At 35.6% G+C, this 13,511-nt stretch overlaps 1 protein-coding gene across 1 annotated transcript in view; it reads left to right on the top strand.

Annotated features, from left to right (window-relative positions):
* Positions 1 to 12,276, top strand: part of CCDC126 (coiled-coil domain containing 126) — a 33,828-nt gene extending 21,552 nt beyond the window's left edge. The window contains exon 3 of the mRNA XM_010968624.3: positions 10,457 to 12,276. Coding sequence (XP_010966926.1) covers positions 10,457 to 10,641 — 185 coding nt within the window. The 3' untranslated portion in view covers positions 10,642 to 12,276. The remainder of the gene's footprint in view (positions 1 to 10,456) is intronic.
* Positions 12,277 to 13,511: the final 1,235 nt, after the last annotated feature.

The raw sequence follows: 13,511 nt of genomic DNA, 5'->3' as shown, positions 1-13,511 counted from the left end.
TTCCTACATGTGAATCTACAGCAACCCCAGTCTTATCACCTCAGGCTTTTCCACCCAAAGACTGGCTCTGCTTTCTTTTAAGAGTTTTGGTTTTGCTATCTACCATTGTTGTTGGACACTTTGAGGAAATGGACTCCACGAGTACTTTAGGAGAATTGGAGAACAGTTTAATATTAATATATAAATGCTGTTCTGAAAATTAGGTTACATAGTTGTTCTTCCATGCATATCTACCAGAAATTCCCTTTAGAAACTGAGGTTGAAATTTCTTACTTTAATCAGCTTTTCAAATATTATATAATTAATGAATGGAAACTGTTGTAAACATTTTCAGAACACAAGATGCTGGAGAATATCTTTTATGCTCGAAGAAAGCCAGTTTTTAAAAGTTTTCTAAACTGGTGACTTGGAGAAGATGGAGATCCATCTTTTCCCTGTTCCTAAGCTATTCGTCTTTCCCTGTTCTTCCTATCTAAGTACAACTGAAAACCGTGGACATTTTATATAAAACAACCATAAAAATCTAGATGAGAAAGACTGGCCAGGGACTGCAGGACCTAAGGAACGACACAGTGGTATATTCTCTGGGTTTTCTTTTTACCAAATATATTCCAGACTTGGAGCTGAAGAAGCCAGCAACCTAGAAATGCCACCAGGCACAGACCAAAAAAACCCCAGTGGAAGCCTGTTCTCCCTAGCCAAGGAAGGGATAGCCTAGCAAGACAAAAAAACTTCTTTTTTCTTTTGTTCAGCCAAACGCCACAGAAAAAAACCATGACTGACTGTATCACCACCCACATGACCAAAGGCCAAGGGAGGAGCATAGACTTCCATTCTTGCGACCGAGTGTCCAAACTCCCTCTCGCCCCCATGGTACCAGTGGAGACCACATGAGGAGCCAGGACTTTCAGCCCTACATGGCAGTAATGAGGTGCCCATATCCTTCCCTCTGGAGTGATGTCAGGGAAGTCCTAGTGGAGAATCAAGACTTTCACCATTGTCCAGTGGTGAGGAGCCATACCCGTCACAATGTCAGTGAAGAGTATGTGGGAACCTGGAACTCCTACCTCCATCCAGCAGTGATGAGAAGCTCGTCACCCTCAGGTAACAATGGAGGCTAAGTGGGGAGCCTAGAGTTCTGCCTCCCGCTGGCAGTAACAAGATAGCACCCTTCTGCCCTGCCACAGTGGTATCAGAGAAAACCACCTAAACAGGAGGTTTAAATAAGATGAAGACTTTCATTACAGAATATGTAAATGTCTAGGTTCAAATATAAATCACTTGTCATACCAAGAACCTGGAAAATCTCAAACTGAATGAAAAAAGAAATCAATGACAGATGTTAGAATTGTCTGAAAAAGATTTTAAAACAGGGTTAAAAATGCTTCAATGAGGAATTAATGAACACAAAGAAAATGAAAGAACAGAAAGCCTCAATAAAGAAATAGAAAGTCTTAGCAGATAAATAGAACATATAAAGAAAAACCAAATGGAAAATTTTGAACTGAAAAATTGAAATAAAAAGTGTGAGTCAGCAGATTGACTCAAAAGTAGAAAGAAGAGGACTGAGGAAAGAAATCAGTGAACTGGAATATAGAACAATGTAATTACCCAATCTGAACAACAGAGAGGAAAAAGACTTAAAAACAAAAACACCCAGTGCTTTAGGTACCTGTGGACTATTACAAAAGATGTAACATTTGTGTCATTAGCGTTTTGAAAGGAGAGGAGAATTAGGGCAGAGCTGGGAAAGTACTCAAGAAGATAATGGCCACAAATTTCCCAAATTTGGCAAGAAACATATACTTTAGATTCAAGAAGCTGAGTGAACTCTTAAGTAGGATAAGTCCAAAAAATCCCATGCCAAGATGCATCATAATTAAACTTTTGGAAATTTAAAGAGCAGCTAGGAAGAAAAAATCTTAAAAGCAACTAGATAAAAATGACACTCTACTTATAGTGAGAAAACAATTCAAATGACAGTGGATTTCTCGTCAGAAACCATCAAGGCCAGAAAGCAGTGGCAAGTTTTGTTTTAAATGCTCAAAGGAAAAAAACAATCCAGAATTCTATACCAAGTGAAAATACCTCTCTGGAATGAAGAGAAACCAAAGATATTCTTAGATGAAGGAAGAAGAATTTGTCACCAGCAGACCTACCCTAACATGGCTAAAGGGAATTCCCTCAGAAAAGAAACGATAAAAGGAGGAACCTTGGAACTATCAGGAAGGAAAGAAGAACACAGTAAATAAAAATTAGGGCAGTTCAGTAGATTCCCTTTTCTTGAGTTTTCTAAACTATGATGGTTGAAGCATAAATTATAAAACCGCCTGATGTGATTCTAAATGTATATAGAGGAAGTATTTAAGGCAATGTATTATAAATGAAGGTAGTGTAAAAGAATGGTGTATTAGCGTTTTCCATAGAAACAGAGGAGGGAGGGGGGAGGGTGTAGCTCAATTGGGGGAGGGTGTAGCTCAATTGGTAAAGTGCATGCTTAGCATGCATGAGGTCCTGGGTTCAATCCCCAGTACCTCCTCCAAAAATAAATAAACCTGATTACCTCCCCCATCCCTCAGCCAAAATAAAATAATTAAATAATATGATGATAAATAAATTAAAAATATTAAAAAAAAAAAGAAACAGGAGGAAGAAGGAGAGGTGGACTTTAAATAGGTAAATCCACAATTACAGTTGAGAATTTAAACACCTCCCCTCTCAGGAATAGAACTAGACAAAATCTGCAAAGATACGGAAGATCTGAAGGATACAACCTAGTCAGTTGAATCTTATTTACATATATTGAAGCTCTTACGACGTTTTTTTAAGAGTCCATGGAACATTCACCAAAATAGATCATACTCTGGCCCATAAAACTAATCTCAACAAATTGAAAAGAACTGAAACCACAGAGTATATTCTGTGACTGTATTGAACTCAAACTAGAAATTAGTAACAGCAATAGCAGGATAATCTCCAAATAATTAGAAACTGAGTAACACACTTCCAAATAATCTATAAGTCAAAGAGGAAGTCTCAAGGGAAATTTAAAAAAATTCACTGACCTGAATGAAAATGAAAATACAACATAAAAATTGTGGGACACAGCTAAAGCATGCTGAGAGGGAAGTTTAGAGCACTAAGTGCATACATTAGAAAAGAGGAAGTCTTAAACCCATAATCTAAGCTCCCACCTCAAGAGCCTAAAAAAAGAAGAGCAAAACAAACCCAGAGCAAAGCAGAAGGAAGGACATGCTCAAGTACAGAAATCAATGAAATGGAAAGAAAAACAGTAGAGAAAATCAATGAAACAAACAGCTTGTCCTTTGAAAGGGTGAAAAAAACTGACAAACTTCTAGCAGGACCAACTGAAAAAGAGAAAAGATAACATTTTCAGTATCAGGAATGAAAAAGTGAGTATCACTATAGACCCTGCAGATATCAAAGCATAAGGAGGGAGTACTATGAACAGCTCTCATGTACTTATGTGAAATGGGTCAGTTCCTTGAAAACTACAGACTACCACAGGACTCACCCAGTATGGAGTAGATAATTTGAATAGCCCTATACAGGCAGACCTCAGAAATACTTGGTTCCAGGCCACTGCAATAAAGCAAGTCATGCAACATTTTTGGTTTCCCAGTGCATATAAAAGTTACGCATACATTATATAGTCTATTAAATGTGTAATAGCATATGTCTAAAAAACCAAATATAAACACCTTAATTAAAAAATACTTTATTGTTAAATTTGCTCACCATCATCTGAGCCATCATTGAGTTATAAATGTTTTGCTGATGGAGGGTCTTTTCTCCACGTCAGTCGCTTCTGACTGATCAGGGTGGTGGTTGCTGAAGGTTGGAATGGCTGTGGCAATTTCCTAAAATAAGACAACAGTGAAGTTTGCCGCATCAGTTGACTCTTTCATGAGTGATTCCTCTGTAGCATGCAGTGCTGTTTGATAGCATTTTACCCACAGTAGGACTTTTCAAAATTAGAGAAAATCTTCATACTCTGCTGCTGCTTCATCAGTTAAGTTTATGTAATATTCTAAATTATTATTATTAATAATTCTTCTTATTATTTTTTGGTCATTTCAACAACCTTCACAGCCATTGGGGGACATTGCAGGCTGGTGCGCAGGCAGGAAAAGAATTTACCAGAGACGGAAAAGTTTAATAGCTACGCTGCTATAGGCAACAGTGGGCCACACAGACACACCGAGGGTGAACATGCAGGGTCTTGTGTTGAGGAAGGGGCAATGAACATGGATAGGGGAACAAAGTTTTGATGGGCTGTAAGTGAGGTAGGGGGCTTTGGTGTACAGGAGGATAGTTGGACTTACGACTCCAATAAGATGGAGACATGGGGTGAGACAAGCAGGGTAGTGGGATTTATGACTCCAGTAAGGAGGAAATGTGGGCTGAGACGTCAGCCTGAGCTACAGTGAGGTTAGCCGTGTTTCAGGGCTATTAATTCTGCTAGGGCAAACACATATCAGAAAAGGGTGTATTTTGTTATTTTGAGGGATCAGAGGCAGACATCTGAGAGCCCAGGAATGGGGATCGCAGAGCCTTGGCAGACACCAGTTCGCACCACACCAGCATCTTCACCAGGAGTAGATTCTATGTCAGAAAACCACTTTCTTTGCTCATCCATAAGAAGCAACTCATCCGTTAAAGTTTTATCTTGAGATTGCCTCAATTCAGTCACATCTTCAGGCTCCACTTCTAATTCTAGTTCTCTTGCTCTTCCCACCACATCTACCCATCTGGTCACAGGTCACCATAACCAATACAATAATAATGAAAAAGTTTGAAATACTGAAAGAATTACCAAAATGTGACACAGAGACAGGAAGTGAGCAAATGTTGGAAAAATGGTGCCAATAGACTTGCTTGGGACAGGGTTGCCATAAACCATAAGTTTGTGAAAAACGCAGTATTTGCAAAATGCAGTAAAACGAGAGACGTCTGTAAATGTTAGGGAGATTGACTTTATAGTTTAAGTACTCCCAAATCTTCAGGCCCAGATGGTTTCACTGGAGAATTCTATCAGAAATTTAAATAGGAATTAGTTTTAATTCTACACAGTCTTTTCCAGAAAATAAAAGGAAGGAACGCTTCTGAGTTTAGTTATGAAGCTAGTATTATCTTTATACCAAAACCAGGCAAAGGTAGTATAAGTAATAAAAACTATAGACCAACATCCCTCATGAATATAGACGTGAAAATTCTTAAGAGAAACTTAACAGAATTCAACAACATACAAAAAGAATTAAATACCAAGACCAGTGGCATTTATTCCAAGGATACAAGCCTGGTTTAATTTTCAGAAATCAATCAGTGTAATCCATCATAGTAACAGGCTAATGAGAGGGAAGTGGGTGTTATTATAAAAGGGCAACACAGAGATCCCTGTGGTGAAGGAGATATTCTGCATCTTGACTGAATCAGTGTCAGTATTCTGGTTGTATAGTTTTACAAGATACCACTATTGGAGGGAACTGGGTAAAAGGGTACAGGAATTTCTGTATTTGTTACTTCTTAACTATATGTGAATCTACAGTTATCTCAAAATAAGTTATCTACCAATTAAGAAAAAAAAACCCTAAACCAAACCTGTAAAAGGAGTTCTTGTATTCTAGACATATTAAAGGACAGTCTCAGAATTCCTATTAGAAGTGATTTTGTTGTGGCTATTAAAAAGGTAGATTATTTATGATTTGTATCATTTAGTTATGTCTATTTTCTAGCTTTTTGTTTCTCACTTAAAAAAATTAGGCTTATTTTATGTACCTAGGCATTTAATTTGTATTTAAAGTTTGATGGGAACATGTGTCTTGATCTATGCATGAGGTCTAAACGATGTGCTTGCAATCTTACATTGGAAGGAATAGAAATATTTGGTGAATTGACATGATTTATTCAGCAGTCAGTGGGGAAGGTAGCTGTATTAAAAATGTAAAATATTAAACAATTTACATTTAATTATAGAGTTTATGAGGCTTTTGAAACCATTTTTACCTAACATTTTGCTCTGATATTTAAATTAGTTCATGTTTCTTAGGAAGCATTCTTGTTTTATTGCTAGCTTCATAATAAAACTTTACAGTGGGTAATTTACTTTGATAATTAAGAAGTGACTTCTAATTTTTCTTCCTTGTATAATTAAGCAGATGTTAGTGGTGGTAAAATATTAATTTTAGAAATGTTAATAAAGAAGAGTTTTTGACTTATACTTTAAACACTTATTTTCATCCAGTTGTTTTGCGTTTTACTACAGTTGTATTCCTTTTTTGTGTACACACAGTTATTTTTATATTTGCCTCTCCACATTAAGAATACAAATAACAAAACCTATCAAGATGTAAATAAGAGATAAATCAAGACAGAGACACATAAGTATGGGGTCCACAAAGGCATGTGTACTTGCTGTTTGTCCTGGTCCTTTACCTGGTTGGCTTCAGATTTATTCTTTACCTTTTCTGTGTTCTGTTTTGTATCTCAAGGGAGGGTTATTCCAGTAGATGGCATTTTCTAAGTTCCTAAATCAGCTAACTTCTCCTTGGATTCAGCTTATAGAAAGCATTGGCAGGAGTTTGAAAAGGAGGAGGAAGGGAAAGGCTACGGTATTTTTCTCCCTGTCTGCCTCAGGAGGTGTGTCTCCTTTGTAGCACCAGCTTCGGCCAGACTGCCTCCTTGGCTCTGTTCCACTAGTGTCCTTGGACTTGGGCTCTGGTAACATCACTGCTTTCTCCCTCTGTTCCTTAGGCCTTGGGATGATAATGGCTTCCTGCTGTGCCTCACTGTCCCTGCTTATGTGTAGTGTAGTTTGAATCTTTTTATAGCCAATATCTTTAGTTTATCTAATAGCATTGTAATCTCCTTTTTTTTTGTATTATTATTATTATTACTGTTACTATTTTTTAAAAGTTTCCATTATATCCTCCTTTTGATTTTTGTAAACTGTGAAAGAATTGGGCTAGGTGCTGTTTTCATAGTCTTTATGTTCTTATGTGCTTTTGTATTAGCCTGCCTTTTTTTTCCCCCTTAAACTATTTGATTTCTTCTCCCAGAGTAGGGAAATTTAAAGCTGGAATAGAGCAACCTTAAAGTGATTTATTTCTTAAATCTGACTCTTCACATTAATCTCAACAATGATACCACCTGCTAAACATGAGTCAGACATTCAGCGAATGTTCATTTCAAACTATTTGTTGGCTGTCTACTGTGTGATAAAGCATCAGGCTGGATGAGCTACGTAAAGGTATCATATGGTCTCCACTTTGAAGTTGGTTTTAGGGGTTCTGCACAGGGTCCCCTGGTAGGGAAGGAGTTCATATTGCTTAGCACCTTCAGTGATAGGGCTTTATGGGGAAGTTCTGTGGAATCCCATATAATATAAACATATAATTCCCATAAATATATAGTCCCATGAAATGTAAACATAAAATTATATTCTGAATCTAGAGAAGGGGAAGTTTTGGTATATGCAAATGAATCATTTTGTTTTTTCAGCTAACTGATTTTGTATCATGGAGCAATATAATTAAAACCTCTTAGTCTTCTAAAATACTTTATTAAAATTTATTTTAGAAAATTTTAAAGGATATTTAATGATAATTTAGAACATTGTTAAAGTAAAATCATCATATAGTTGTTTCTGATTAAACCCAACTTTTCCTAAGTGTAACTAATCAATGACTAGGCTGTACCTTTACAATTCATGACACACTTCAGCTTGGTGTCAAACCTCTGAGGGCTTTAGCTTCATATTATGTTAAAATGCTGATAAGCTCTCCTACCCCAGTCTATTTTGTCTAGCCTTCTCTGGCCTAGGTTGCTACTTCTTTGAATATTATATAAGAGGTGGCTGCCAGGAAAAAACAAATACAGTAGTTATCTTTTAGTCTTGTTGCTGAAAGATTTTTGAAAATACTTAGTTTTCTCTTACTTACCAGATACTATTATAACTCTTGATTGAATGGTCTTAGTAAAGAAATGGGTGTATAGCTTAGTGATAGAGCGCTTGCTTAGCAAGCATGAGGTCCTGGGTTTAATCCCCTGTACCTCCATTAAAAAAAAAGGTTAATTTAATGGTAAATGACTATAATTCAATTTTTAAAAAAAAGGATAAAGTTCCTAAAACAAAAAAAAGTCTCCTCTCCTCAGTCTTTTATTTTGAAATTTTTCAATCTACAGAAAATTATATAGTAAACATCATGTATCTTTCATCTAGATTCATCATTTGCAAAACTTTTTTCTATATTGGTTTTTATCTTTCCTTCTCTATACAAATATATGTGCTTTTATGGGGGGTATCATTTGAAAGAAGTTGTATATATCGTGACATGTCATCTCTAAATACTTCTGTCAAAGGATTTTTCTTGCACTTCTTTTACTTCTTGTACATACCCACTAAACTAGAATATTTTAAATGTTCATGATGAATGGTGCCGGAGGATACATGGCCTGACTTCCTCATGTCTAGACTTTCTCCAAATAATGTTTTCCCCTTACTTTACATTACATTCTCTTTTTGTTGTTGTTTTATCTCTAATTACCCTTTACAACCACCTATCATCACTACTCTCACTACTCCTTTCAGATACCCTTTTTCTTTTTCCACTTAAAGAAAATTATGGTAAAATATATATAACAAAATTTACTATTAAGGTGTACAATTTAGTGGCATCAATTATATTCACAGTGTTGTACGGCCATCAGTATTATCTAAAACTTGAAAACTTGAATCACTCCAAACAAGAAACTGTGACCATTAAGCAGTAACTCACCATCCGCCCCTCCCCTAGCCTATGGTAACCTCTAATTTACCTTCTGTCTCTGTATTTGTCTATTCTATGTAGTCTAAATAAGTGGAATCGTACAATATTTTTCCTTTTTTATCTGGCTTATTTCAGTTTGCATGTCTTTAAGGTTCATCCTTTTTGTATCGTGTATCAGAACATCACTCCTTTTTACAGCTAAGTAAAAAATAAAAAGTCCCTGTATGTGTATACTACATTTTATTGATCTTTTCATCTGTTAATAGACACAGGTTGTTTCCATCTTTTGGCTGTTGTGACTAATTCTGAAATGAACCTTGGTGTACAAGTGTCTCTTTGAGTCTCTGCTTTCAGTCTTTTGGGGTATATACCTAGGAGTGGATTTGCTGGGTCATATGGTAATTTTATATTTAGCTTTTTGAGAAACTGTCAAACTGTTCTCCATGGTGGCTGTGCCATATTATGTTCTCACTAGCAATGTACGAGGGATCCAGTTTCTCCACATCCTTGATGATGCTTATTTTCCCTTTCTTTGATTACAGCCGTCTTAGTAGGTGTAAAGCGGTATTTCATTGTGATGTTGAGTGTCTTTTCATGAGTTTATTGTTCATTTGCATATCTTTGGAGAAATGTTTATTCAAGTCCTTTGTTGATTTTAAAAATTGAGTGGTTTATCTTTGTTGTTCAGTTTAGGAGTTCTTTATATGTTTTTGATATTAAGCCCTTGTCAGATACATGGTTTGCAAATGTTTTCTTCCATTCTGTAGATTGTCTTTTCACTTTCTGGGTAATATCCTTTGATGTTGAGAAGTTTTTAATTTTGATGAAGTCCAACTTACCTATTTTTTCTTCTGCTGTGGTTTTTCTGATAGCTTAGTAACAGAACCACCAGTAAATTTATCAGTTGTTGTTAGATGATTTTTCCCCTGATGACAGATTAGGGTTTGAGCTGCCTTGTTTGGTCCAGGATCAACAAAAAATAACAATAAAAAATAAACACTGAATGAGTATTAGGTGTGCTAGGTGCCTTTGGGAAGCATGAGAAAAGAGAATTCTAAGGAAGAAAGGGGTTATAATTTCATTCTGGCCAGGTAAATTCTACTGAAACCCTGTAACCTCCCAAAGAGATTAGGAGATACAGTCTTCTCCATCATTTTCTGGAAGAAATTTAAGTCAGAACTAGTATCTCTACTGCACTAATCAGGTTCCTGGCATCTGCTCTGGGTCCAAGTTCCTCTTACACTTCAGCCTGTGGAGGTTCCAGGTTGCTTGTTTCTACATTTTATTGAATTTCATACTTAGCTCAGCTAGCTTCTTACCTTTCCTGCCTAGTCCAGTTGTCTTTACAGGCTGCTTAAGAAACTCAGAGTAAACGGGTTCCTTTCAGAGAGATTAACATTTTAGACCAGACTTTAAATCTGTTTTATTGCACTAGAAAAATGAATTTCACATTTATACCTCTGAAATTCCTTTAAGAAGCTCTGTATGTGATGCTGTTAATTAAAATAGTCAGGCTTTTCCTATGTGTGGCATGAGTGCTTTCTCTCTAGTATATTTTCTCTTACATGACGACCTGGTAATTGTTCACTTTTCCCTTCAAACTATGAAAACACAGATACTCAGTGCTCTCAATGTTTAAGAATTGTTTATTCTCATTTTCCCCCTAGCGGATCTAAAAAGAACCATTGCTGTCCTTTTGGATGACATTTTACAACGTTTGGTAAAGCTGGAGAACAAAGTTGACTATATTGTTGTGAATGGCTCAGCAACCAACACTACCAATGGTACCAGTGGGAACCTTGTGCCAGTAACCACAAATAAAAGGATAAATGCATCAGGCAGCATTAGATAGCAGTCGAGGATCACCCTGTGCTGCTCCATTCACCATGGATTACATCCTATGGCAGAAAAGCTTTTAAATCGCTGGCTAGGATAGAGTAATACTTCACAACGAAAGCTCTACGCATTTTCAAGGAATATGCTGGATTCATGGAACTCTAATTCTGTATATACATTTTTAAAGTTACTAGTTTGCTTTCAGGCACATTTCTTCAATGCTCTACTGTATCCTTAAAGGGAATTTGATTAACATGGTTGATGAAGTAAGCAGGTAGGTGACCTTTGTGTAAATCTTTGTGTTTGAGATCAAGTTGAAACAAAAACACTGAAAGACATGGATTCACTTCTATAAAATAAAATATTTATTTAAATATATAACATGTTTTTCAGAAAGTGAACAATATCATTGAATCATTGTCACTTGTTCTCAGTAGATGTAACTGTTGGACTAATACTGTTAGAAAATGTGATTTCCCATACTGTATTTTGTTACCAGATTACGAGCAGAGAGAAAAGAAGTATAATGTTGAAAATAATGTTTTGAAGTCATGACCCAAAGAATGTCTTCATTTTGCACTATCCCTTCAGAATAACTGGAGGTTAATTATTGTATATTTAAAAAATTACATTTGTAAGAGTAGAATCTTGAAATGGGTAGTAGCCACTGTCCGTAACCTATTCTAAACATTGGAACAATTAAATAACACTAAAGTAGTAACCTTTAATCTCACCATGTAACATTTTCTTATATACTTATATTCTGAAGAGTAAAAGATATTTTTGTGATAAGATTAAAAATAACTATTCATGATTTTTCACATACATGAATGTTAATTTGAAAGTGTAACCCTTTGAGTGATTTTGCTGTCAAGAAAGCACATTATTTCCATATTTGGGTAATTTTTGCTTTTTTTTTTTTTTTTTTTGGCAAGGGAGGGGGAAACATATCTGTGAGACTGGGACTCTTAGGGACTTTATCCAAATGTATATAATAAAGGTATTTGTGTTGCATTAAATTGCTTGGAAAATGTTAACATTAGAGTATGTAGAGTATCTGCTTTATGAAATTTTGGATTTGTATAACATATATACTAGATATTCATTTTATATAATGACCACTTAAAAATAATTAAGAACGTTTAAAATATAATTTAAATTATAAAGATGGACTATCTTTTCAGGAAGACAGCTATTGTATATAGCACAAGAGATCCTAACTTGGGGTAATTCTAGTATAGAGCGAAGTCCACCCTTATTTAAATTTCCCTTGTAGCAAGTTTAATTGCCATATGGTGCCCTATATTTCATAGTATTTATTCTCTATAATAACTGCTGAAGTGCAGCTAGCTTCTAGATTTAAACTGTATTGAATTTAATTTTGGATATTGTGTTGTTCATTATTACAATATGCTACCACATGTAGTAGCAATAATTATAATGTTTTATTAAAATAAATATGAGAAAATACTGTTTCATGAAAGGTAGCTTTCCAAACTTTTCCCTGTACCCTACCTTTATGTGAAGAAATTATTTACATTTCCAGGTGAAGTTTGGAATAATTGTTTGGTCTCTCTTATTAGATGTGGACATTTTTATTTTTTGTTTTTGTTTTCAGGGATGAAATAAAATGTATTATTTGTACTTTAAAGTGTTACAAGTTTTTTTTCTTTAATGGTGATAGTACATTAGAGAAAAATGAAAGATTGCCTTGTTCAGGTTCTGAGAGTCTTGAGTTCAGGGATCGATGGGAACAAACCTGGGGGTTGTGATGGGAGGTGGTTCCGAGGTTTGTACCCTCAAGTTGAAGTTTACTGTTAAGTTTTAAAAAGTCATGCCTTAGTATTTGTATCGTCAGTTAATCTCAGTTAATCGGGACATTAGCACAGAGGGCATCACCAAGGATACTGAAAACTTTCACATTTATTTCAGGGTATCTTTGAGTTTAAACACTACACTGGTTAAAAAAAAAAGCCATTTAAACATATATAATTAATGATAACTTGGGTCTCATTTATCTTCAAAAAACACTTAGGACCTTGACTGTGAAGTTAGGTGGACCGTAGAGGCTCAGGTTTACCTTTTTAGTGACATTATATTCCTCCTCATTATGAATTTAAAGAATCTGCCTCATCTCATTTAATTATGTCTTAGAATCCTAAAGTGTTAACAGTTTGTATAGGAACCTCTGACTTGCACATTTGGTTTAATTGTAGACACTGTCCTGTTTTTAACACTTTGAGCTGAATAGCTAACAATGTAGTTACACGGTTTTCCCTTTTTTTTAATTTTAGAGAAATGTTTACCTGAAAGGAGGGACATGATATAATGAAAAGGGCAAAAATAAATATAGCAGTTAATTGAAATCATTTTAAAAAATTGATTCTTACCTTTTGGTAAGAATTCTTACCTTTTCATCGTGTGAAAGAGCTCAAGAGCTAGAGAGAGAGGAGAGAAAGAAATGAATATGAGAATGAGAATAAATGGGTGGGGGGATTTGAAATTTTTCTACTCAGGGATAACCACTTACTGACATTTTAGGATATAAATGGGAATCTGATCTTGTCTGCTCACACTCTACTGATGTCTCACTTCCATTTAAAGTAAAGCACTTCAACTGTGGCCACAAAAGTTCTAATTTGCCCCTGACTGCCTCCTGACCTCATCTTTTACCACCTTCTTCCTTCCTAATTCCTTTTCAGCCACGTGATCTTTCTCTTCCTAGGACATACCAAACAGCTTCAAACTTGTTATTCCTTTATTTGCAATTCTCCTTCCCAGGTATCTTCATGGTTCCCTCCCTCACATCAGTCAGGTGTCTGCTCAAATGTTACTTCTTCACTGAAGTTATCTCTGACCACCTACCTAAAATAGCATGCCTCTAGC

Source organism: Camelus bactrianus, chromosome 7 (assembly GCF_048773025.1).
Source record: "Camelus bactrianus isolate YW-2024 breed Bactrian camel chromosome 7, ASM4877302v1, whole genome shotgun sequence".
NCBI lineage: Eukaryota > Metazoa > Chordata > Mammalia > Artiodactyla > Camelidae > Camelus > Camelus bactrianus.
This window is presented reverse-complemented; position numbering and strand designations above follow the sequence as displayed.